The sequence below is a fragment of the Echinops telfairi genome, unplaced genomic scaffold (assembly GCF_000313985.2).
Source record: "Echinops telfairi isolate 266 unplaced genomic scaffold, ASM31398v2 ScPeMD7_4225;HRSCAF=4972, whole genome shotgun sequence".
Classification (NCBI taxonomy): domain Eukaryota; kingdom Metazoa; phylum Chordata; class Mammalia; order Afrosoricida; family Tenrecidae; genus Echinops; species Echinops telfairi.
Window position 1 is genome coordinate 16,664,067 of NW_022108124.1, and position 22,754 is coordinate 16,686,820.

Here is a 22,754-nt window from a genome sequence, read left to right on the forward strand (position 1 = left end):
TCCCACTGTCCTCCATAGCCTTCTATAAATTGGGTTTCACAACTTAAGCTCTCATACTTTTCCCTTTGTCATATTTGTTATTGTCATCATTGGATCACAAGCTGGTGTGCTTCTTGCATGTGGACTTAGTTGACTCCTTGCTTAGTGGCTGCTTGTTTGAATACAAGCCTATAAGATCCCAGACTATTTCGATTGATAGCTGGGCACAGTCTGCTTTCTTCAGCACGCTTTGCTGTAGCGCCCTTATCTTCAGGGATCACCTCATGCAGGCGAGTGTCAAGCAGGGCCAGGCTGTTGTAAGAACTCACTGTTCTTGGATTGGGGCTAGTGTTCAGTGGGAGCCCAGAGTCCACCTGCTTGTCCCTAGGATATGCACGACTCAGGTTGACTCTGGCGGTGCTATTATGACAAAATCAAAACCCCATAGACCAACTACACCAACAACAGCAACACAGTTTGTAGCCTTTCCCATGGTGGTGTATGATAGCTTCAGGAGTTTAGGAAATTTTTCCATTTTGAAAGTTAAATTAGAAATGGGTTATCTTTATTTTATTTATATTTACTGAAAAAGTACAAATTATGTGAAACGATATTTTTTATAGTAAAAATATTAAAATTCAAGCTTTTCTTTAGATACTTAAAATTTTAGGATGTCCTAAACCTTCATAAAGAATTGTACCCACTCTGTATGGTTTTGTGTCTGAGTAATGATTCGTATGTTTAAGGATCAGTGTAGTTAAATTCGCTTATTGTATATTCTTTATAACAGGGTCATCAGAGAGGAGATAGATGAAAAAGTATTGTTGCCAGGACTTGACTGCACGCTTTGATGCTTTCACCTGTCTTGCCTTTTCATTCTCTGAGACAGTCTCTCAAATTATAGTTATGCTGCTTTCTTATTTTATAATTACTGCATTTATTGGCTTAGCATTATCCAACTCTTAGCAGTGACTTCACAACTACCAACTGTTTTCAATGGCAATTTAATAACCACAGTCCAGACATTTGCTTATTTTCCCTTGTGGACCTGTTGTGATACATGATCTAAAGAAAGGTTGCAAATGTAGAAGTATAAAAGATTCTTTAGCTATTGGAAGTGAATTAGTAAAAAGAGCCCTGGAATTTTATGTATGTTTTGTTTTTTTAATCCTTCAGCCCAATATTTTCTATTGACGGTTTTCTTTTTAACATCTACTCAGTGGCTCTTAGGCATGCTGATATTCATGTTTTAAGTATGTACTCAGGAAACGTGATTCTGAAAGATGTTAACAAAGATGCTAATTGTCTTGACTAATTTTGGAGATTTGTGAAAGGACACTCTAAAACTAATAAAGACTCTGAACAGAGTTCCACTTCATGCACAGGGCTTTATTTCTCAAGCAGGGTTCACTTCTACATATGTGGCCTGTAGGAAAGAAAATTTAGAGCCCTCCATTTTAAAAAGCTTTCTTGTTTTTGCATAAAACTTGAAAAAAATACTAATTTCAACGTTATATTGATATTAAAACATAGATTCAGTCTTGTCTTAAAAGTGTATTACAATTTATTTCTTGCCATTTTTGTGTAAAATTTACAGAAAGAGTGTTACACCGTGCGCTCCAAAGGTAATGTCTCATTACTCTAAGGCTCTCTCTTTTTCTGTCTTTGCTTTTCTTTAATCCTGTTGTTATGTGCATTGAATTATGTTAAGAAAAAATAAAAAATCCAGCTCTTCTGCTTGATCTGTATGGCAGAGATACATGTCAGAATAGTGTGTTTTACTGCTCATGTGACTCCTGGGGGCAGAATTTCATTGCAGTGGCTTGTTCCACCCCATTTTAAGTTTCTGCACATCATCTGGTGGGCGGGGGTGGTCATTTATGCAGTGGCTTTGGAGCTCATTTCAGTGAAGGGCTCATCATTTCTGTGTGCGATGAAGGGTTTCTTTGATCATGGTATAAAATTTTGATTTCCTTTTTCTATTTGGCATAACAGTGGCACCTCTTCTCCGTTTTTAGGATTAACAAGATTTAAACGATCCCTTGAGCAAATATTTTTGGAGTGAGTCAGGAGAGGGAGGGACTGGAAACCCAGTGTTTCTAATGAAACTTGTGTACAAGCTGAAAAGCTTTTATCATTTGAAATGGTCTTTGTGGTTGTTTCTTAAGTATCACTTCATGAACATGTGAAAACTCACACATTTGATGTTAGTGTCTGGCCTTCTTAGGGCCCCATTTACCGAGTTTATGTCACCATTGCACTGTGTAGTTTTAAAGTTTTGTACAATTCAGAGTTGGTGGGATGAGGTCTCTGCTCATTTTAGTAGAATTGAATAGCTTGGACTAAGCATATCAAACCCCCTTCCTCACTGTTGTCATCCTATTTGTTTAATGTCCTCTGTTCACCCGTCTGCTGTTAGCCAGGACCAGTAAAGCAAGCCTGCTTTTCATTGGGCTTTTGTTGTTAAGATACTTTCATTCCATATTCTTAGTCTGCTATTAAGCCAGTTAAAGGAAATCTTTGATTTCTGCCCTTGAATTACAGATGCAAGTAATGGGCTTTTTTATTTCCATCAATGTAGCCTTAAAGGATCAATGGAAAGTTGGTTGTGAAAGAAAAGCGTTGCTCTTGACTTCATTTATTGTCTTCACCAGTGTAATAAAGGACTAGGCTTGTTTGTTTGTTGTTCAAGTTTTCTTTGAATTGACAACCACACTGCGTCTGTCTTCAAGATGGCAATTTTATGCTCAGATAGATCATCTAGTATTGTGTTGCTGCATCACTATGATCAGGCTGCATGTTTGCCACGTAGTTAGTGGTTTTGCCATTGGCCAGGGTGGCAAAATGAATTGGGTTTTGTGCGGTATAGAAAACTCTGTAGATTCCTCCCAATATCAGAAGACCTAGGAAGGTTGTGAGGAAAAGGATCAGGAAAGGAGGAGCTATCTATCTAATAAAGCTCATTCATTGCTTCCCTCTGTCAGACTAGAGACCGAACTCATACAATGTAGAACACATTTACCTTTTTTAAAGCTCTCTCTGCCTCTAGTGGAACCACTGTCTTGCTTATGGATTCAGTTCTTCCTATCTTTAATGTGCTTCGATTAGTTTTAAATTATGTGAAGCACATTTCTATTTGAAAGTTATATTTTACCCAAGGTAGTTTCTGTTTGCAAATTTAATTAAACACTGGTAGTTCACCTATTCCCTAGATTTTCTTTTTATTGATTTGTTTTGATTACATTGGCTTGAAATTTCATTCCCCACCTTCTAAAAGAGCAATTGAAGATGTGTGGTTTTAAAACTCAAAATTTCCTTTAAAAATCTGAAACTTTTAAATTTATTTTTAATGTGAAACATTTAAAGTTAGCATTTTAATTTTTAAAAGTTAAATTCTATAGTAATCTTTCAGACCGAATATTCTTCATGTAAGTATAAGCATTACAATTCCTTTTAGAATAATGATTTTCAGTGTTGTTTTGAGTGTTAAACTTGTTTTGCTGACTACGTCTCTTCAATTGTCTTAAAATGCACAAGCTGTCCACGAGAACATTAATGCAGTTGACTGCCTTGAAAAGGCCTGGTATCCAAGGACCTTTTCTTTCTCTCAGATATGTGGTCCTCATTTCAACACAGGAAGCTGCTTGTGAAGATCTGTGGAAATGTAGTCTTCCCCAGAGTGACTTTCTGACAGTTTGTGCTGCACAAGCAGCCAGTTAGGTATTTTCTAAGCCAAGGGATTTTGAAGTGTCTCTAATATTATCCATCATTGCTTACTTGGCTGTCAGAGGTGTTGCCGATTGAAGGGCTTTTCCCCATGGCGCATCTTCAGAGTTGCTGTGAGCGTCCATCACCTTGGGTGAAGGAAGGAAAGGAGGCAAGGAGGGCTCCAGGAGCCTGTCTCCTCTTCCTGCCTCACAGAAGCAGACAGACTCAGTATGAGAAATACCCCATAGAAAACGCACTGCACTGGGGCGGGGTGGGGGTGGAGGGGCAAGCGGTGGTCACACTTCTTTCCATAAGGCAGAGGATAGGTACTTTGTATTTCTGTTGATCATCTTGATTAAGTTTGAGGGTTTTGATTTGAATTTTTGTTGATGGTTTGGATTGGAGAATAACTTATTTTAATGAGTTTTTAGAGCCATAAGTCAAATCAAGCCTATTACATACATGTGCTTTCAGGAATGCACACACCTATATGTGTATACATGGCCATGTAGAGTTTTCATGATATTGAAGAAATAGATAGGATTTTGTAATTTGGTATAATCTTGAGGATTTTTTAATCAGTAATATGACCACTCTTGCTGTTTTTAAGATTTTGAAGTTGGATGTATATCCTGGTTAATGTTTCCCTTTTATCTTTACCTCTTTGTCCTCTACATGCTCTTCACTTGAACACCTGGTTTTGCCACCTTCCTTGTGTTGTTGTTGCGTATGACACAGCACCACCAAGCCTGCACCACACCTGGATGGGTAAGAGCCCCATTCTTGTGGCTTTGGGATAGTGTGTGGGTGGAGCTACTGGAAACAGATTGGACCGTGGGTGTACCTTTAAGGATGCGCTTTTGATCTCTGGGCTAACCTTTAGAGCTAGGTTCTTCACAGAGGATCACAGGGTTTAGTAGCCTTGAGGTCCCTTGACTTAAATGTCACTGTTGAGGTCTTTGATCTGGGCCCACGAGTGCACTTCTCAGCCACAAAAACTTGAGTGTCCCTGAGAGTAAGAGTTTTGAGTGTGGTCTGACTATAATCATACCATTTCCCCTAAATTGGTATGGAACCATTGTTGTTAAAGGCAGAAAGCTGAGTCCTGGTTTTTGTTTTGTATAAAGTAGATCTCAAGTTCTAATTCCTTTCTAGCTGCCGCATATGTGTGACACTCTGGCTTTGTTTTCACGTTTGTAGGCATGTTATTATAGCAGTTCTCTTGATAGCTACTCACAAAACTCAAACTCGCTGCCACCGAGGCCGTGCTGGCGCATAGCAACCCTAGAGGACAGAGTAGAACTGCCCCTGTGGGCTTCCTGGGGTGCAACTCTTCCTTCTCTGGAGGAGCATCTGGTGGCTTCAAACTGCTGACCTTGGGATCGCAGCCAAACTCATACCACCAGGGCCCTTGGATTACTACTCATAACTATTATCAAACTAATTTTTTCAATGCAAAAACTTCTTTCTTTTTTTGCATTTACATCGTGACAGGGTGCATGTTGTCTTTGGACTAGTTATTTCTGGTTTTGAAGTAATTGAACAAATTGAAAATCTGAAAACCGATGCTGCAAGCCGGCCTTATGCAGATGTGCGAGTTATCGACTGTGGAGTGATTGCCACAAAATCAACAAAAGATGGTAAGTGCTGCGTTGGGGTGGAGGGAGCTAGTGTACAAATTGATGCATTGTTAAAGACTAACTCAAAGACGCCTCTTGGATTTCAGTAGTGGGAAAACTTAATACAAGTGGTTTAGCAGTAGCCCTTGATACCAATAGATTACATCCTTTATCCAGTTCACCAGCAAATGTTGTCATATCGTATCTCTTCTTCGAACTTCCCGTGGTACTGGGCAGTTCCGTACCACGTTATCTCATACCTGGGTGTCTTAGGCTGGGTTGTGTGTGTGTACACCAATACACAACGCACGCACTGACTGACTAGGAAATGGCTCACACAGTTTTAGAGGCTGGCGAGTTCCAGGTCTGTGCATCAGGTGTTAGGTTGGAAGCATGGGCGGACACATTCAAGATCAGTTCAGGTGGCAGGACACTTACTGGCATAGGCTGCATAGGCTGTTGAATTCCAAGAACTGGAGATCACATTAACAAGCCGGATGCAGTATCCAGCGTAAGCACGTAAACATCTTTATATATATTGGATGCCACCTTATCTCCAAGAGAAGTTCCCTTACAATGGATTAGCTAATCACACAGAGCGTATCATGGGATATAATTACATTATTACTTAACTACAAGTGCACTTCATTACATAACTGCCAAACCACTGAGAATCATGATGGCCCAGCCAGGTTGACACTTAGCTTTAACCATCAGACCCAGTTACTGCAATAGCCACTTCTAACTATCCACCCTGCTTCGGATCCTGTTCTCTAATCTTTTCTTCTCAGTGGTAGCCTGCTTCTAATTTATCTCTTTACTTAAGTCCTTGGCTGTACAGGTGGATCGTAACAGTAACCAGAATAATCTTAAATCATGTAATTTTTGCTTCAAACCCCTACAAGAGCTGCTTCTTCAGTCAGTCAAGTGGAAGTCGGCTCTAGACATATACACACAGCTGTCTCTCAGACCCCTTTCCCCTCATTGTCACCTTCCAGCCTTGCTGGCCTTTACTCAGGCCAGGATCTCAGGGCCTGGAACGCTCTGCACTCAGATCTCCACATGCCTTCTTTCTTTGCTTCCTTTAATTCTATATCAGTACCCCACTTCCACATCCTCAGCTCTCCCAAATCCCTTTGCCCTGCTTCCTTTCTTCTTCTTGCCTTAGCATTTACTGCTTGTCATATTAGGTCATTCTAGATTTGTTTTCTTATTGGTTGGCCCATCTAGAATATAGTTTTCATAAAGGCAAGGGCTCTACTGTCTTACCAGCTGATTGTATTTTCAGCTTGAAAGAAAGCTAATCTGGATTTTGTTTTCAGTTGGCTGTGTATAATGCATGCTTTGTGACGCTTGGGGATAGCCTCTTTTACCTTGCAAGGTAGGCACTGAAATCCATTACCGACATTTTTGTCAATTTTTCTTAAAAGCTGTTGAGAAAAAAAGGAAGAAACCAATTCATTCGGAAGACTCGGATTCCTCCTCCAATTCCTCGTCCTCTTCAGAATCATCTTCAGAAAGTGAAATTGAGCATGAGAGGAGCAGGCGGAGGAAGCATAGGAGGCGGCCCAAAGTGAAGCATTCAAAAAAGAGGCGGAAGGAAATAAGTGGGTCGGAAGAGCCAAGGAACAAACACCCCGGGAGCCCAGTCTGGTAAGCGTGAAACCCAGGGGTGTCCGACTGGACAGACAGGCCTTCCCACAGAATGGGGGAAGTCTGTGTAACTCTACAAACTTAATTATTTCCCTGTTTGGTTGTCAAGGGATTGTATTTTGGGAACTTTACATTGAAATCTGGCAAGTCTAGGAGTACCGCAGACATTTGACGTCAAAGATTGTGTATTTGCTGATGAAAATGATCCCTTAAACTCTTGCTGCCGGGAAAAGCAGAGTAGGACCATTTGATAATTTTCAGTTTGATATGTTCTCTGAAAAATCGCCCAAAAAAACGATGTACAGACCTTTTGGCTGAGGCTTGTTGTAATCTGTCAGTACTTTTGCTGTCTGGTTGTATAAGCTATTTTTAATGTAAAATTAAGTGTGACATCTCTTAATTTGTGGCTTGGTTTGTTCTCAGTCACTCTGAGCAGAGTGGCACCAATGAGAAAAAGTCAGTGGACTCAAATGCTAAAAGGGAAAAGCCGGTGGTCCGCCCAGAAGAGATCCCTCCAGTGCCTGAGAACCGGTTCTTGCTGAGGAGAGACATGCCTGTTGTCACTGTGGAGCCGGAGCCGTAAGTAGGATGGGCGGTTGCCTCGGTGTTCTCATCTTTCCACTAGGTGCGTCCTTCGACCCATTCAGAACGCACTGCAGCCCCACACTCCTTTGTTAACCCAGCTCACATACAGAGCTTTTTGAAAGATGCTAGTGAAGGATAGCATAGTGAGTGACGTGGGTCATGCCTTTCAGACTTGCGTCCTATTGGGAAGTAGGGAAGGCAGCCCAGTGGCGCAGCAGTGAAGGGAGTTCCTGCACCAGCTGCTCTGTGAACCAAAGATAAGGCAGTCTGCTTCCATACAGATTGACAACCTTGGAAACAAACCCTATGAGCAGTTCTAATTCTACTCTGCTCTGCAGGGTCACCATGAGTTAGAATCGAGCCGAGAGCAGTAGGATTGCGGTTTTGGATAGGGAAAGGGGAGTGGACAGCTTGGTCAAGCAAGAAGTTCTCATTGGAGGTCTGAAAAATATCATAACTAATCTTGTTACTTTGCCCTTTCATTACAGGGGTGAATTTGATTATCAGAATAGATCATTAGGTGACCTCTAGATGAAATCAAATGATAAAATGTGTTGAGATTTGAGTAAAACAAAATTAATTGCAAGCTGATTGGGGATATATAATTTAATATCAGGGATATGTTGTGTTAGCTTGCCCAGTGATAACGTCTCTGTGTTTGAAAAGCTAATATATGGCTTTAAATATGGCCTAGAAAAATATTTAATGTATTTTAGGTACTAGACTGAAGTTTAGAATTACTAAAGGAACTATTTGTTATATGAACAGACACACTAATGTAGCTGATGTTAATTATAATTACATAGGGATAAAGAGTTAACTTTAAAAGCTGAAAAGTTATGTAAATGTTCTGTTCAAAATCAGGTTTCTACATAAGTCTTATCATTTAGTTCATTAAATATTTTAGATCCTTAATTCAGTTTTATTTTTAAAAGCTATTACAAAGTGGTATATTTTCTTTGAACCAAACGTTAATGCCATGTTTCTCAAAGTTGGTGATACTGCCTCCTGGGGTCTCTGGAATGATTCAGGGGGCCTATAAATGCAGATACCTACACTTTATCCTGGGTTATAGGTTATAGTACAAACATTTGTCATTAGCAGGAGGGATTGAGGATTTTTTTTTCCCCTAAAGGGGGTAGGCCACATAGTTTGGGAACCTGATCTTTACTGGGATCTTTTCTCAAAGCCTTCAAGTTCACTCATCAACTCTATTTGGCTTTCAGAAGATAGGAAATTTAGTGCTTTTGTGGGGAGTAGATGAGTAGATGCAGAGCTTGGAGTCTTAACAGGAAAAGAAGTTGCCTGGGAACAATTAAAGAAAGAAAGAAAAGAACAGAAGTTGCCTCCTCATAAGGGCTGGGAAGCCCTTTGATCCACACTGCTCCGCTGAGAAGAGGCTGTCAGACAAAGAGAACATGGTGCCTAGCAACAGGGTACCACCTGCAGCTCACACGCCCAACAGGACGTGGGTTTTAGTTCTAAGAGGGTATAATACTTTTGATAGCAGCTCTGGTTAATTGTGCTATTAAAAATGTGCTGGAAATAGACAAAATTCTCTGTTTCTGAAGATAACATGACGGATGGTCTGGGAACCTAATGGTGTGAACATTGGAAAGGATTTTAGAAAGGTGTCTAGGCACAAAGTATAGTCAAAGCGTGAGCTTTGTTCTATGTCAGCTGTGCCTCGTTGGAATGGAAAAGAACCAATGCCATTCGCATGAGCAGCAAACACTGAAATACTGGAGAATAAAGGTAGTAGTGTCTGCTAAAACTATGTGGCATAAACAAGAAGTACAGAGATAACAAAACTATCTGAAACATTCATGACAAGATTTTTTAAAAGACAAAAGGTCCGGGACAAAAATACCTATAACACATAGACCAAAAAGTAAACAATCTTGTATGGATTGTGATAAGAGTTGTGTGAGTCCCTAATAAAAAGATTTTTAAAAAAAAGTAATCCTAATATGCATCAAGTTCTTACAGATCACTCAGTAATCGATCTAGTAGAAAAAAATGGGCAAAGAATATGAAGAAGCAACTTAAAAAAGAAGAAACACAAATAGCAAACAGATGGAGGTGCTCAAGTCCACCAGCAGTCAGGAAATTGCAGGTGAAGCCGCTCAGTGCCTATCCGCCGGACAGGCAAGCGTCTTAGATGAGAAATGAAGGGCGCGCCCGAAACTCCGAAAGAGGTAGAAAGGACTGTATGCTGGGAAAGTCGTACGGCATTATCCAATTTTAAAGTACACATATTGTTTAACCCACTGTTTACACTCTTAAGAATTTGGTTTAGAAATTGAAAGCACCACTACACATATTCAGTGCATAGCTTGAAGTGGAATCAAAACAAACTGAAAGTTATCAGGGGCTAATTGAATGGATTATGGCAAGTCCACATAATAAAATACCGTGCACCTACTTTTAAATCACAGCAGTTCCACACTTACATAACACGCATAAGTGGTTCCCCTAAACTACACAACTCCCTTGTGGACTGGTTTCCTATGCTCTCTCTGTGTCTTACCTGTGTGGGCTTGTTGCTTGTGGACAATGACGACATTGAGGATTATGTTATCAAACGGTAGAGGATAATGATGTGCTGTCAGGTGAATGATGTGATCCTTTTTATGAAAGAAGTGAAACTAAAAAGCAGCAGCAATTGCCAAGGAGTAATCATTTCATATTTTTATTTTTAATAAAGGTTTCTATGATTTTAAATCAATACTTAGAAAATAGTTTGTACAAAGTTATTTTAAGTGATAATTAGCTATTAATTACATATATTGTAGTAGGTAGCAGATCTAATAACAATTCTAAGCCATGAGATTTTGATCACTTGTTTGGGAGCCATATTCACCCTGCTTTCATAACGGCTCATTCAGGCGCAAGTACGTGATGGTTTTACCAGCACTTCCTCGAAGGAGCTGAAGTGGCACAGTGCCTAAGGGCTCTGCTACTGATTGAGAGGCTGGTGATTGGAACCCACCTAGTAGCTCTTGTTGATCTGCTTTCAGAACCCTATGAGGGAGTTGCTCTCTGTCTTACAGGCTTGCTATGGGCTTGGAATCAACCCCACGGCGACATGTGCTTGTCCTCGTTAGTTTACTCGTCAGCAGAAACTGGGCTCTCCCTTGGTCTAGTTCATTCATCCTCAACCTTGGCTGTGCCTTAGAATAATTTGGTGCGCTTTTAAGAATACCAATTTCATGGCCAAACCTTGAATCAAATCATGACGTGAGTTAGATCAGTAATCTAAAAGGTCTTACAATGAAGTCAGATAAGTATTCTTGGTAGGCAACTGTTAGACCATTTTCTTTATGAAGGAGACCTCAACAATTGCCTACCAAGAGTACTTATTTGACTTCATTGTAAAAATCAAATCACATTGTGAATATGGACAATCTGAGAGAATATAATATGGTCAAGTAGCATTGCATGAACTGAAGCCCAGATTCCTAACACCTTAGAAAAGCCTGGATTACAGATAGCAGGGATTAGCTAAATTTCACTTCTTTCTGTGAACTTGGGCAAGGATTTTAATCTCTAATTGTAAAATTTGTTATCTCTAAAATAGAGATCATAATAGTATCTGCCTCCTAGTGTTGTTTCAGGATTAAATGAAATAATGTCTTTAAGATACACATTAACATAAGAGCTCAATAAATGTTAGCCATCATGTTTATAATCACAGCTGTAAACAAACCATGATATGAAAGAACCTCTCACACAGAGGGCTATAGCTATCACAAAAATTTACTCTTTGCAGTATCTGGAAAATAAGGCAGCAGATGACAATTACTGATGAGGAGGAGTGGCCATGTATCGTAGCATTAGGCAGACAAACTCTAAAAGATGCTTGGTCATCAGAGTCAGGAAAACCTCTGTTCCCTTAGAACATTACTATTTTGACAAGCATCTAAAAAGAGATAGTCCAACCCGTTGAGTTACTTCCCCACCTCCCTTTAAAGGTTTGGCATTTTAAGGGTTTGCTTAGGAAAATTAGCTTATGTGGACTTGGCCACACTGCAAAAGTGTTGGATAGATGAAGTGTTTTGTATTCTAAAGAGATAAAATTTGGCATTTAAATATTGAAAAAACCTACCTACCTTTGGCTTATTTTTAATTTGCATCACAATCTTTTCTAGGAAGATTCCTGATGTTACACCCATTGTAAGTGATCAGAAACCATCTGTATCAAAGTCTGGACGGAAGATTAAAGGAAGGGGCACAATTGTATGTGTGTTAAGACTTCTTTTTTCAAATTATTTATCTTAGCAGTAAATATATTTTTCCTACAGGCAAAATCCTAGCTTTAATTTTAGATTTAATACAAACTCAGTTCTAGGAGCTATTAATATTTTCCACAATTTTGAGAAGATCCTGTTACTGTTTATGGCTGGTTTTGAGTGGGTGTGATTAGGTGTGGTATGGACATGTGAAGCATTCGGCGTACTAAGGAGCCTTAGTATGCTGAATAAATAATCTAGGCTAATGACAGTAACTGGTAGCACTTTGAAGAGGAAAGTTTCACGTGGGGGTACAGGTGAGTCTCGGCCTTTCCCATATGCTTTCCATTCCTTAAACTTGAAAGAACTTCAGACCATCCTTTTGGTATGACTCATTGCCTTTAGTGGTGTCTGAGATTGGGTCTTATACCTAACTCTATCCTAGAGCAGACTGTAATAGAGAGGCGTTTTTAAAAATAGTTACTTTCATCTTTGTCTTTTAAGCGCTATCACACACCTCCACAATCCAGATCCTGTTCTGAATCAGATGATGAGGACAGCAGTGAAACGCCTCCCCACTGGAAAGAGGAAATGCAGAGGTTAAGGGCCTATAGACCACCTAGCGGGGAGAAGTGGAGCAAAGGAGATAAGTAAGTGCTCTGAGCAGAAGCACTCTCCGGCGTCTGCTGTGTTGTAGCTGTGTGAGGGGGACAGAGACTTTTAGACCTGTCATAGAACACTGGCTGTGGACAGAGGGGCCACATTTTAGAACACGAGGGGCTTCACAATGTTCACAGAAAGATGGAATTAAAAGATCCGGGAATTTCCCCTGAGCTTTTTTGAAGCCGCCTCCTCCTTGGTGAAGGTATAGTACTGTCAATGAAAAGGGCTGACCCATTCTCAGGAGAGCTGTTTTGAAAAACTAAAACAAAAATCGTGTTCTCCTCACAAAACCATAAGACTCTGAGAGTTCTTATTCTATTTGGTGACTAACCAGAGCTTTTAAGATTACCTGAGGTAGACTTTCCTAGCCAAGTCTCTTCTTCGCTGCTGGGTAAATTGATAGGGAAAGGTGTTACCTTGTGTGTCTGTTCATTTGTGGCTCCTAGACCTCATGCGTCCTCAGAGGAGAGCCTTCATCTCACTCTCACTGACACCACCCAGGAGAATGTCTGGTGGAGTGCAGCTGGCCCTTCTCTGGGGACCCGTGTAGCCCTCACGGGAGAGCTGTCTTTTTGAGAGTGGGAAAGGGTGTGCTGCATCGAGATACAAGCTTGGATGTAGCTGGGCTGAGGGGCCCAGCTGGGAGCCTGGCATCTCCAAAGATCTCAGAGCCTTGTGTGTGCTCTTCATGTGCTTCTGCCTCCATTGCTGTAGAACGTAGCAGAACTGTAACCTTCAGAGAAAGTCTGGTGACTTTGGCAAGGCTGAGATAAAGCAGTCATGCTAGCCTCTTAAAGGCAAGAGGCTGTCCTTGAAATTCAAGTAGCTATCCTGAATCTTCAGAGAAGGAACAAAATTCTTTGGGAACTCAGTTTGACAACCCCTCAAAAATTACTCCCAGGGCAGAGGTTTTGGAGCCAACAGTATCCAGGACCTCTGTGCGAGATTGGTGCTCTTGTGATCGTGTGGTTTGGTTTTAAAAGTGGGTGTCCCATTTAACTCCTGACTGAACTTTGAATAAACCGATTTCTCAGAGCCTCTGTCAGTGTGTATCTGTGAAATGATTTGGCCATGATCAGCCCACCAGTCACTGGTTCATTCATCCCTCTTACGGCCCTTGAAGCGTCACCGCCTTGGCATTTTGTATCAAGGCTTTGTCATTGTTCCAGTATTGCCAGCAAATGTCTTCAGTGCTTGTCAATAATTACATGCCTTTTATTTATTTATTTATCTATGTATTGTTTTTAAGGCTAAGCGACCCCTGTTCGAGCAGATGGGATGAAAGAAGCTTGTCCCAGAGATCCAGATCATGGTCCTATAATGGATATTACTCAGACCTTAGTACAGCAAGACACTCTGATGGGCACCATAGGAAGCATAGAAAAGAGAAAAAGGTTAAACATAAAAAGAAGGCTAAAAAGCAGAAACATTTCAGAAGACATAAACAGACTAAGAAGAGAAAGGGCATTGCACCACCTGACGGAGAATCCTCAAAGCCTTCCACCCGACAAATGAAGCTTTTCTTTGAAAGAGAAAAGAGATTGCGTTCCTCCTCGCTGTCATCGCATCCGTCATCACAGAGGGACTGGTCGAAGTCTGACAGAGATGACCAGAGCTCCTCAACCCACTCCAGCAGAGACTCCGACAGATCGAAAACTCGCTCCCGGTCTTATTCCAGAGGAAGCTCAAGATCAAGGACTGTATCCAGATCTTCATCACCGTCTCAAAGTAGATCCAAGTCCAGATCTAGTTCCAAATCAGGGCACCAAAGGACAGCATCGAAATCGCCAAGAACAGACTCTCAGTTAAGTGAAAGTCAACCTGTGAAAACAGAGCCTGTAAGAGTAACGGTGCCACAAAATGAAAACGTCGTCCAACCAGTGGTGGCAGAAAATATTCCTGTCATACCGCTGAGTGACAGTCCCCCCCCTTCGAGGTGGAAGCCTGGGCAGAAGCCTTGGAAGCCGTCTTATGAGCGAATCCAGGAGATGAAAGCTAAGACACCCCATTTGCTGCCCACCCAAAGCACTTACAGCTTAGCAAGTGTGAAAGAGACTGGTAGTTCAACATCCTACCACAAGAGAGAGCGACGTTCAGAAAGCGATCGCAGTGCTTACTCAAAGTACAGTGACAGAAGTTCAGAGAGCTCACCCCGGTCAAGGAGCAGATCTTCTCGGAGTGGATCTTACTCCAGATCGTACACGCGGTCACAGAGTCCAGTGAGCTCGCGCTCAAGGTCTAGGACTCCGTCCTCTAGACCTCACTCACGACATAAATACAGGGCTCAGTCCCGCTACAGCAGGTCATCCTCCTACCCTTCTGTTAGCAGTGATGAGAGAAGGCGGGCCAGGAGGAAACGGAGATCCAATGGAAAGAGACGTGGCGCCGCCAACAAAAGGCACAGCAGCGGCTCTGAAGAGAGGCGTGGCACAAAGCGCCTCAGAGGCAGAGACAGGGCTTCCTCGCCGAGGAAGGAGAGTGAAAGCAGGTCGTCTCTGGATGCTGCTTCTTCAGACAGCGGACAGTCAGGCGTGCGGGCAGCCCAGGCTAAAGAGAAGTCACTCCAAGCGGACACGGTCACTAGAAAACAAGAGAGAGCGAGAAGGGGTGAGAAATCCAAGCCTGAATGGGAAAGCCCTCATTCTAAAAAAAGAACTTTGAAAGAGAAGCTTTCGGATCACTTCACAAAGGTCAGTAAGCCCAAAAGGAAGAATTATGCAGGGAGCAAGTGGGACTCTGAGTCAAACTCAGAACGAGGTGCAACTAAGAACCCTAAGAAGGACTCACGGCTGCCCTCGGACAAGGAGGAAGGGGAAGCCACGTCAGAGTCAGAGCTCAGTGACACCCACGTCAAAGCCAAACCCACAACCAGGTCCTCTGCGCACACTTCACTGCATGCTGGCAACGGGGTCTGGAAACCCAGCAAGCTGCGACCCTCGCTCTCGCCCTCAGGTTCCGGGGGGTCCCGCTCGCTTTCAGAAACCAACCGAGGACGGCCCCAGAAGCACAGACACGGCTCCAAGGGAAGTCTTAAAAAGGAGCAGCATGCCAAAAAGATGAAAGAGAAGCTGAAAGGGAGAAAAGACAGAAAGCACAAGGCTCCCAAACGAAAGCAAGCCTTCCACTGGCAGCCTCCGCTCGAATTTGGGGAGGAGGAGGAGGAGGAAGTCCCCGAAAAGCGAGATACCCAGGAATCCAAAGAGAAGCAGCCAGCTGCACAAAATGGTGACGCCCTGCAAGATCGCGCTGAGCAACCAGAGAAGCCCCGTGCAGATGGCCCTGCTGCGCTGGAACAGCACGCAGCTACCGCGCCCTCTGATTCCGAGCAGCACACGGAAGAGGCCGGTGCCCATGCTCAGGAGAACGCGGCCAGCTCACCCCCATGCCCCCGGCACGCTGAAGAGAGCGCCCCCTGCGGAGCGGATGACGTGCTTCCAGTTGATGATAACATGGAGATTTGCACTCCGGAGCGGAGCCCCCCCACCAAAGTAGAGGCGGCATCCCCTCCCAGCCAGTCACAGTTCCCCACCCTGGATGCCAGCATTGCCCTGCAGCAGGACGGGCCACCACTGGAGCAGCCTGAGCTGCAGCGGGTGAAACCGGAAAGCATAGCTGTGGGGGAAGTGGGGCAGCAGGACAGTGGCACTGCCAGCGTGGCAAGTGCCGGAGAAGGCGCTGTCCAGTGGGAGGTGCCGGTGGACACCAAGTGGAAGCCCCTGCAAGGTGTGGGCCACCTAGCCTCACCCGCAATGACCGCCTCCAGCGAGGTGGGGGTTAAGGGGCCGACCTCTGTGCCTGAAACCAAACCGCAGGGCTTGAGGATAGAAATTAAGAGCAAAAGCAAGGTCCGGCCTGGATCTCTCTTTGACGAGGTGAGAAAGACGGCACGCTTAAATCAGAGGCCGCGGAATCACGAGGAGAGTTCCAGTGATGAGCAGACGCCTAGTCGGGATGGCGATAGCCAGTCTCGGAGTCCAAGTCGATCTCGGAGTAAATCTGAAACCAAATCAAGACACCGAACAAGGTCTGTCTCCTACAGTCACTCAAGAAGTCGGTCCCTAAGTTCCACGTCGTCGTACCGGTGAGCACATCCCCATTAGTCCCCACAGAGTTGGGTTAACGTCTGTTCTTAGGGAAGGATATCCGTGCAAGGCACAGGATCACCATTTCCAAATACTTGGAGGGTCCGCAGTCCTATTCTGTGTGACCAGGGAGTAACTTCCGGACCTGGGAAGAGGGATGTTCTGGGAATATAACCAGCTCAACTCGAGCTCCAGCAGTAGGGCCGGCCTACCAGGACAGGTGGCCAGGTCCCACCCTGTCTGCGGGCTAGAGGAGGCTGTGCCCTCTATTGGGGAGCTGAGGTGAACTTCAGCAGGAGTGGGACCTGGGCCTTAATCCTCCCTCAGTCTTACATGGGCTCCCTGCTAGATATGTGCGTCTGGTGGGTCTTTCTTAGGGGAAAGAAAATGGCACCAATGGCCATCTGTGTTGTGGCGGGTCAGGAGTGTGGCCCAGGGAACATGTCACACTTGTCCTCAGCACATACTGCTGGCTCCTGGTACAGAGAATGGGAATTTGAAAGTAAAATGGTGATGACGATAGGGAGTTATTTTTATCTCTCTTCTGCATTTACTAGTTTTACCTCAGTCTCTTGATTACTCCTATTCCTGCCTGATTTTCATCACTTGAACTTTACCTTCAGTAAGAGTCATGACTTCTTTTTGCCCGGCAGCATACCTGCACCATCCCTTCCTGGCTCCTCTCATTTCTGCCTGTTGGGTTGGGGCCCTGCTGGTTCATTTGGGAGTGCCCCAGGAGCCCCCACTGTCAGACTTACTGCTCGGCATGTTAGTAAATTCTCCCCTACCTCAACTGTTTTCATAGATCAAGAAGCTACTCGAGAAGCCGGAGCAGAGGACGGCACAGCAGAGGCCGCACACGGAGTCCGAGCAGTTCCTACCGCAGTTACAAAAGCCGCAGGTGAGCCTGCGGCCCACCCGGCCTGGCCTGCGTTCTCACCGAGCTCTGTAGACAGCCTGGGACTTTCCCTGGCTATTCCTAGGATGTAGTCCTATCATAGTCTGCAAGAGAAGCTGTACATCTTCCTTAACCTAACTTCACTTGACTTAGAGATTGTGACAAGAACATCTAAAGAGAGGGTTGACCAAAAGGCAGAAGTGGGGCAAGAAGTGGTCAGGTTTCTAATTCATCCTCCTTGACCCCTGAGGTGTCTACTGCCACAGCCTCAGCTTCCTGACAAGTGTCTGCCCTGCCCTGCCCTCCTCCAGCCAGGGCCGAACCTCCCCAGCCACTGTGTGCCTCAAAGAATTGTAGCAAAGGGACTCTTCCCATGAAGTCTAATACTAAAGAGGCCAGGACCTGTGGGATTGGGCAGCACAGTAAATCTAGGTGGTGGATTTTACTTGTAAGGGCAAATCCCTGTCTTGAGTTTTGCTTCCCGTGGGTCTCAGGATGATGGGCTTTTGTGTGGTTGATCCTAGGACCTCCAGCAGGAGCCGGTCCCGGAGCAGCTCGTACCCCCACAGTCGGTCCAGGTATGCACAGGCCTTGGGTTGCCTGCCACCCATGGGGGCAGAATTGAAAGATTTGTTCAGTAAGCTGTTTTGTGTTCCTTCTTATTAAATGACTTGAACATAACTCTTTGTTTCATGAAATGAGATCTTTGTGACTAATTCTGTTGGGGCTACTCAAATGTCAAAAGTGACAGTTTATCGCATTGTAATGGCATAATTTTGTCCACGAACCCAGCCAAACTAACTCAGTGTGAATTAGTGTGATATTTTTGCAATGCAGAAAGCAATGAACATTTTCCTGTTTAATGTGGTATCTGATTCGGAACAGTTACCTTATGTACTTGAGTATAAGCCGACCCGAATATCCACCGAGGGACCTAATTTTACCACAAAGACTGTATTAAAATGTGCTGAAAAAAACTTGGCTTATACGGTAAATATTTCCAGTTTTCGTTAGGCAAATGCTACCTCACCGTGCCCCTGTTCTAAGCTGGAACATGCTCGAGATCCCAGCAAGGGATGGGGACGTCCAAGTGTGGGACAGAAGTGAGTGTTTGCTGTTGTGTTACAGTAGGTCCTACACCTACGACAGCTACTGCAGCCGGAGCCGGAGCCGGAGTTGGAGCCAGAGGAGCGACAGCTACCCACGAGGAGGCCACCGCCACCGCCGCCGCCACCACCACCACCACCGCTATCGCCGGAGGTCCAGGTGAGTCTCTGAGGGTGCTGGGGTAGGGTGGGGGGAGAGCAGCTCCTTGAAGGAAGCGCATGGCCGGTGGCGGCGGGGTCCTTCCTGCTCTTGTTGAAGGTCGGTGACCCCGAGGCTGCTCCTGAGAGTGGTCTTTGCACTGAGGGTTGCTGGGCAGTGCTTGTTGATGATCATCTGAAATATGTCTTTAAATAGTTGTACATTCTTGGACAGACATTTCTTTTGGAAGAGGTAAAGAGAGAAGCCCACCAAGCCACGGCCCATTTCTTTATGGAGGGCTTGCTGTTGGACACAGCAGAGCCAATGTAAAATGTTATCATCACGTGTCTCCGACCCAGGATTGAGGTGGACTTTTCAGCTATTTAGTCAGACGTGCTTGTGTATCTGGGTGGAGTTGGGTATTGCTACAAAAGGTTTTATTGTGACTTTCCGAAATGTCACTTAACCTAGTGGTATCTCCACAGCAGCCCACTATCCCTGGTGCAGCCCCTCCACCCAGGTCTCTCCTAACTATCCTCGTCTGTCTCTCTCTTCTGCGCTGTCCTGAGTCCTGGGAGCTGTCCTGTGTTTTGGTGTGTGTGTGCCCACGGCCTCTAGAAAACGATTGGCTCTTCGTGAATATGTTTCAGAATCACTGCATGGTGCGACCACGACCAGCTTCTTGTGACTCTCCCTGTCTCTGTGGCCCAGTCCATGCCCAACCCTTTCCAGAAGGAGCCTGCCCAGTCTCTTTGCCCCTTCCTTCCTTCCTCCCTCATGCAGGCCAAGCAAGCGTCAACACTAACATAGAAGGGAGAGTGATTTTTCTCTGCGTGAGTGCATTTCAGACCACGTCTCAAGATGAGGTGGTTCAGTCTTTTATCCTAAGGTTGATATATCACTGCCATTCGTTATTTCAAACATCTTTGAAAAGCTGATAGGGTCACCACATACCGTGCCCCACCTGCCCACCCACTGCGTCATGCCACAGCAATAGTGTGGGCCAGCTTCTCATATCAGGACTGCAGCGGGGCACTGAGTAAACAGGTTCTCTGTTTTGTTGTAGGTCTTACGGCTCTGACAGTGACAGTGACGGGAGCTACTCTCATCACCGGAGCCTGAGCGAGAGCAGCACATACAGTTGAAAATGACACCACCACCCCCACCTTTTATACAACTATATCTTAACTTGTAAATATCTGATGATTTAAAACTTTAAAAACATTCATGGCAGTCTATTGTTCTGTTTCGATATTAGAAGTGAATTTCAGTGGCCAGCATTCCTGGTTACTTGTTCATTCATGTTTGTGCAGAAGTATTTAAAATCTACAGAAATGTGTCCTAGAAATATCTGTGTGCCACATTTTACAGTAGCCAACTATGGAAACCAATTTCACTTTCTTGAATCAAGAAATCATGAAATGTATCTAAGTGTAATTTACAATATTATTTTAGACTATTTCTCTCGCCAGCTCTTGTGTCTCCCCCCACCCGCTCCCCGTTTTTCAGGTGTGAGCATCTGTGCTGCCCAGCAGCATAGGGCTGTGTGAGTCAGCCAGACAGTTCTATGCCGACCGCAGGGTCTGGTGCAGTCACAGCCAGGACCAGAAGGCAGTGCCTCTGGGCTTCTGAACTCATCCCTGCCTTCTTGGCTCTCAGTCAGAGCATCGGGAAAGTGGTTGTGGAAACCACGCCACATGGCTGGTGGGCCAGGTGAAGAGGAATAAATCTGCTTGAACTCTGAGTATCTGCACTCCCTCTAAAGACTTATTACACGTTTATGTGCTTACTTAATAGTGTCAGAAGTTTCAGTTTGTAAAAAACCATCTGATTCCCATTCATGCTTTGGTGCTTGGTACCTCACGGTGCCTCTTTAAGCCTTGTTCTTAGAGCTTATCCGTTAGAATCCCACAAGAGAGAGAAGCGAAATGTTCTCCTTCCCTACTAGAGAATATGCTCCCTTCTGAGTTGTCTTCACTTTGGAGACTGGGGGAGCTTCTCCCCAGCACAGATGTGGGTGGGATTCCCTGGAGCAGGCAGGACGGACACCAGCGTCAATTTGAGGAACGCACTTAAGAAGTGACATCCAAGTTTTCACTACCACCATCCTGGGGACATCCATCGGGTTTTCAGCCTTTCCAGTCAGGGACATTCCACCACCACAGTTGGGATGTTCTGAGCACCAGCATGCCGCTAGCGGCCCCTTCGCCAACCCAACCTGGCACCACGAAGCCTGACCCTGACGGCACAGGGCACCACGGGTAAGATGACTTGTGTTTGCAACGCTTTGGGCGGTTCCTCTAAAAGCAATTTGAGCTATAAAGACTTGTTTCATTATTTTAATCTTTGATTTGATTGTACCCCCAAGTGTACTTAATCACCTTAGTGCCAGTTTGAATCCATTTACACTAAAGAAATCCATAAGGCTGTTTGGTGTGGAATTCGGTGCTGTCCTACCTCAGGCCCTGCCTGTGTGCTGGGGAAGTGGGAAGGCGCCCTCTGGTGGGGGCATTGGACGCATATCCTTCGTGGATGAAGAGGTGGTTTGGAATGTACAGAAGCCGCCATCATCCATGAGAAGTACACATTAACAGGGTTGAACCCAGTTGATAAGCAAAACTACTTTAGAAAACAGGACATCAGTAAACAGTACAATCAAACAGAATGCAATGTGTGATTCCTCTGCAAGGTTTCAAAGTTACCTGCGAAGGAGAACACTGTGTTCACTCACACTGGGGGGAACTCATTCAGAACCCAACAGAAAGTGCCATGTTTAGCTAGGTTAAGAAAAGTTACCCACCCATGGGCAGCGTGTTAGTTTCCTGTTGCTGTGTAACAAAGGTTCATACTTAGCAACTTACAAACTTTTAAAAGTAAGCCCCGTTCTGGCTGATTTTCTGCTGGGGAGGGTCTCACCAGGCTGCAGCCATGGCAGCATTCCTTGCGGAGAGGCTCAAGGGCAGAATCTGCGTGTGTGCTCACTCGGTACTGGCAGAGCTCCGTTTCCGGAGGCTGCAGGACTGAGGTCCCAGTCCTTCCTGGCTGTCGGCTGGGGGCTTTGCTCAGGTCCTCGAGGCCGCCCGCTTTCCTTCCCTCCTGGTCCTCCGTCTGCAAGACACTGGTGGCCGGTCAAGCCCTTCTTGTTCTCACACTTCTGGAAATTTTCTACTTTCTATTTTATGGGCTCATGGGGTTAGATCAAACCCACCCCCAAACCCTAACTTTAAGGTCTGCTGCGAGCCGTGTAACAGTGTGATCTCGGTCACAGGATTGCTGTCTCCTCAGCCTTCGCGGGCTCCAGGCACGCGTGGGTGGAACTGCAAAGGGGTACATTTGTGAATTCTGTCTCCTTCAAGCAGTGACCCTGCCTGTCTCGGCTCCGGGCGGTCACTGTGGCCTGAACGGGGCTGCCAACGCCTCTCCTGTCGTCTCTGTGGAACAGGACAGTCCTGGCCGCAGCACGCCACTGTGTGTTTACCGACGTGAACTACAGAGAGCACTTTTCTTCCTAAAGTGGATGGTTCCTGTATTTTGAAATTATTTTTAATAAGGCTGAATTATGTGTGTATTGTGCTTAATAGAAAGTACATTCTTGGGCTACTTTTGTAATGTCCTGTCTATTGCAAATGGAAAATGACAGCTGGTTGTGTTCAAAACTGTAGAAAAGACTTTTGTACATACTGCCAATGTCTAATTTGTATACACGCCAATTAGTCTGCCCACAAGTTGGAAGGGGGGAACTTGTAGAGATTAAAATATATACTTGGTCTAAGCCCTGAGTCTGTGCATGTCTGATCCCTTTACCCACCCAGACACTAGCCTTTCAGAAACAGAAGGAAATGCTGAGGCTCCCTGCCGGCCCAGCCAGGGAAGGGGCTCCTACTCTCTGCAGCCCCCTTTGTTGTTCCCTGGGGTGTTGGGGCAGGAAGGATGTGGAGCCAGAGGATCACCTACGCCTAGCTCAATCCTCTCTCCTGGAAACACCCACTGCCTCCCAGGTTATAGTGCCTTCACCAAGCTGAGGCGACCTGCATGGAGAGCTTTGCTGGACAGCGAGCATGCCCTGTCTCCTCTGTAGGTGTGCCTCAGG

The 22,754-nt window shown here is 44.8% G+C and overlaps 1 protein-coding gene across 5 annotated transcripts in view; it reads left to right on the forward strand.

Moving 5' to 3' along the window:
• NKTR (natural killer cell triggering receptor) overlaps positions 1–22,436 on the forward strand; it is a 46,529-nt gene extending 24,093 nt beyond the window's left edge. For 4 of the 5 annotated variants that reach the window (XM_045295045.1, XM_045295044.1, XM_045295047.1 and 1 more), the window contains 11 exons: positions 4,426–4,455; positions 5,182–5,327; positions 6,737–6,959; positions 7,383–7,538; positions 11,696–11,783; positions 12,281–12,426; positions 13,689–16,520; positions 17,327–17,422; positions 17,944–17,997; positions 18,548–18,685; positions 19,731–22,436. In XM_045295045.1, the coding sequence (XP_045150980.1) occupies positions 4,426–4,455; positions 5,182–5,327; positions 6,737–6,959; positions 7,383–7,538; positions 11,696–11,783; positions 12,281–12,426; positions 13,689–16,520; positions 17,327–17,422; positions 17,944–17,997; positions 18,548–18,685; positions 19,731–19,809 (3,988 nt within the window). In that variant the 3' untranslated portion in view covers positions 19,810–22,436. The remainder of the gene's footprint in view (positions 1–4,425; positions 4,456–5,181; positions 5,328–6,736; positions 6,960–7,382; positions 7,539–11,695; positions 11,784–12,280; positions 12,427–13,688; positions 16,521–17,326; positions 17,423–17,943; positions 17,998–18,547; positions 18,686–19,730) is intronic. The other variant, XM_045295046.1, reaches the window with a different exon arrangement.
• Positions 22,437–22,754: the final 318 nt, after the last annotated feature.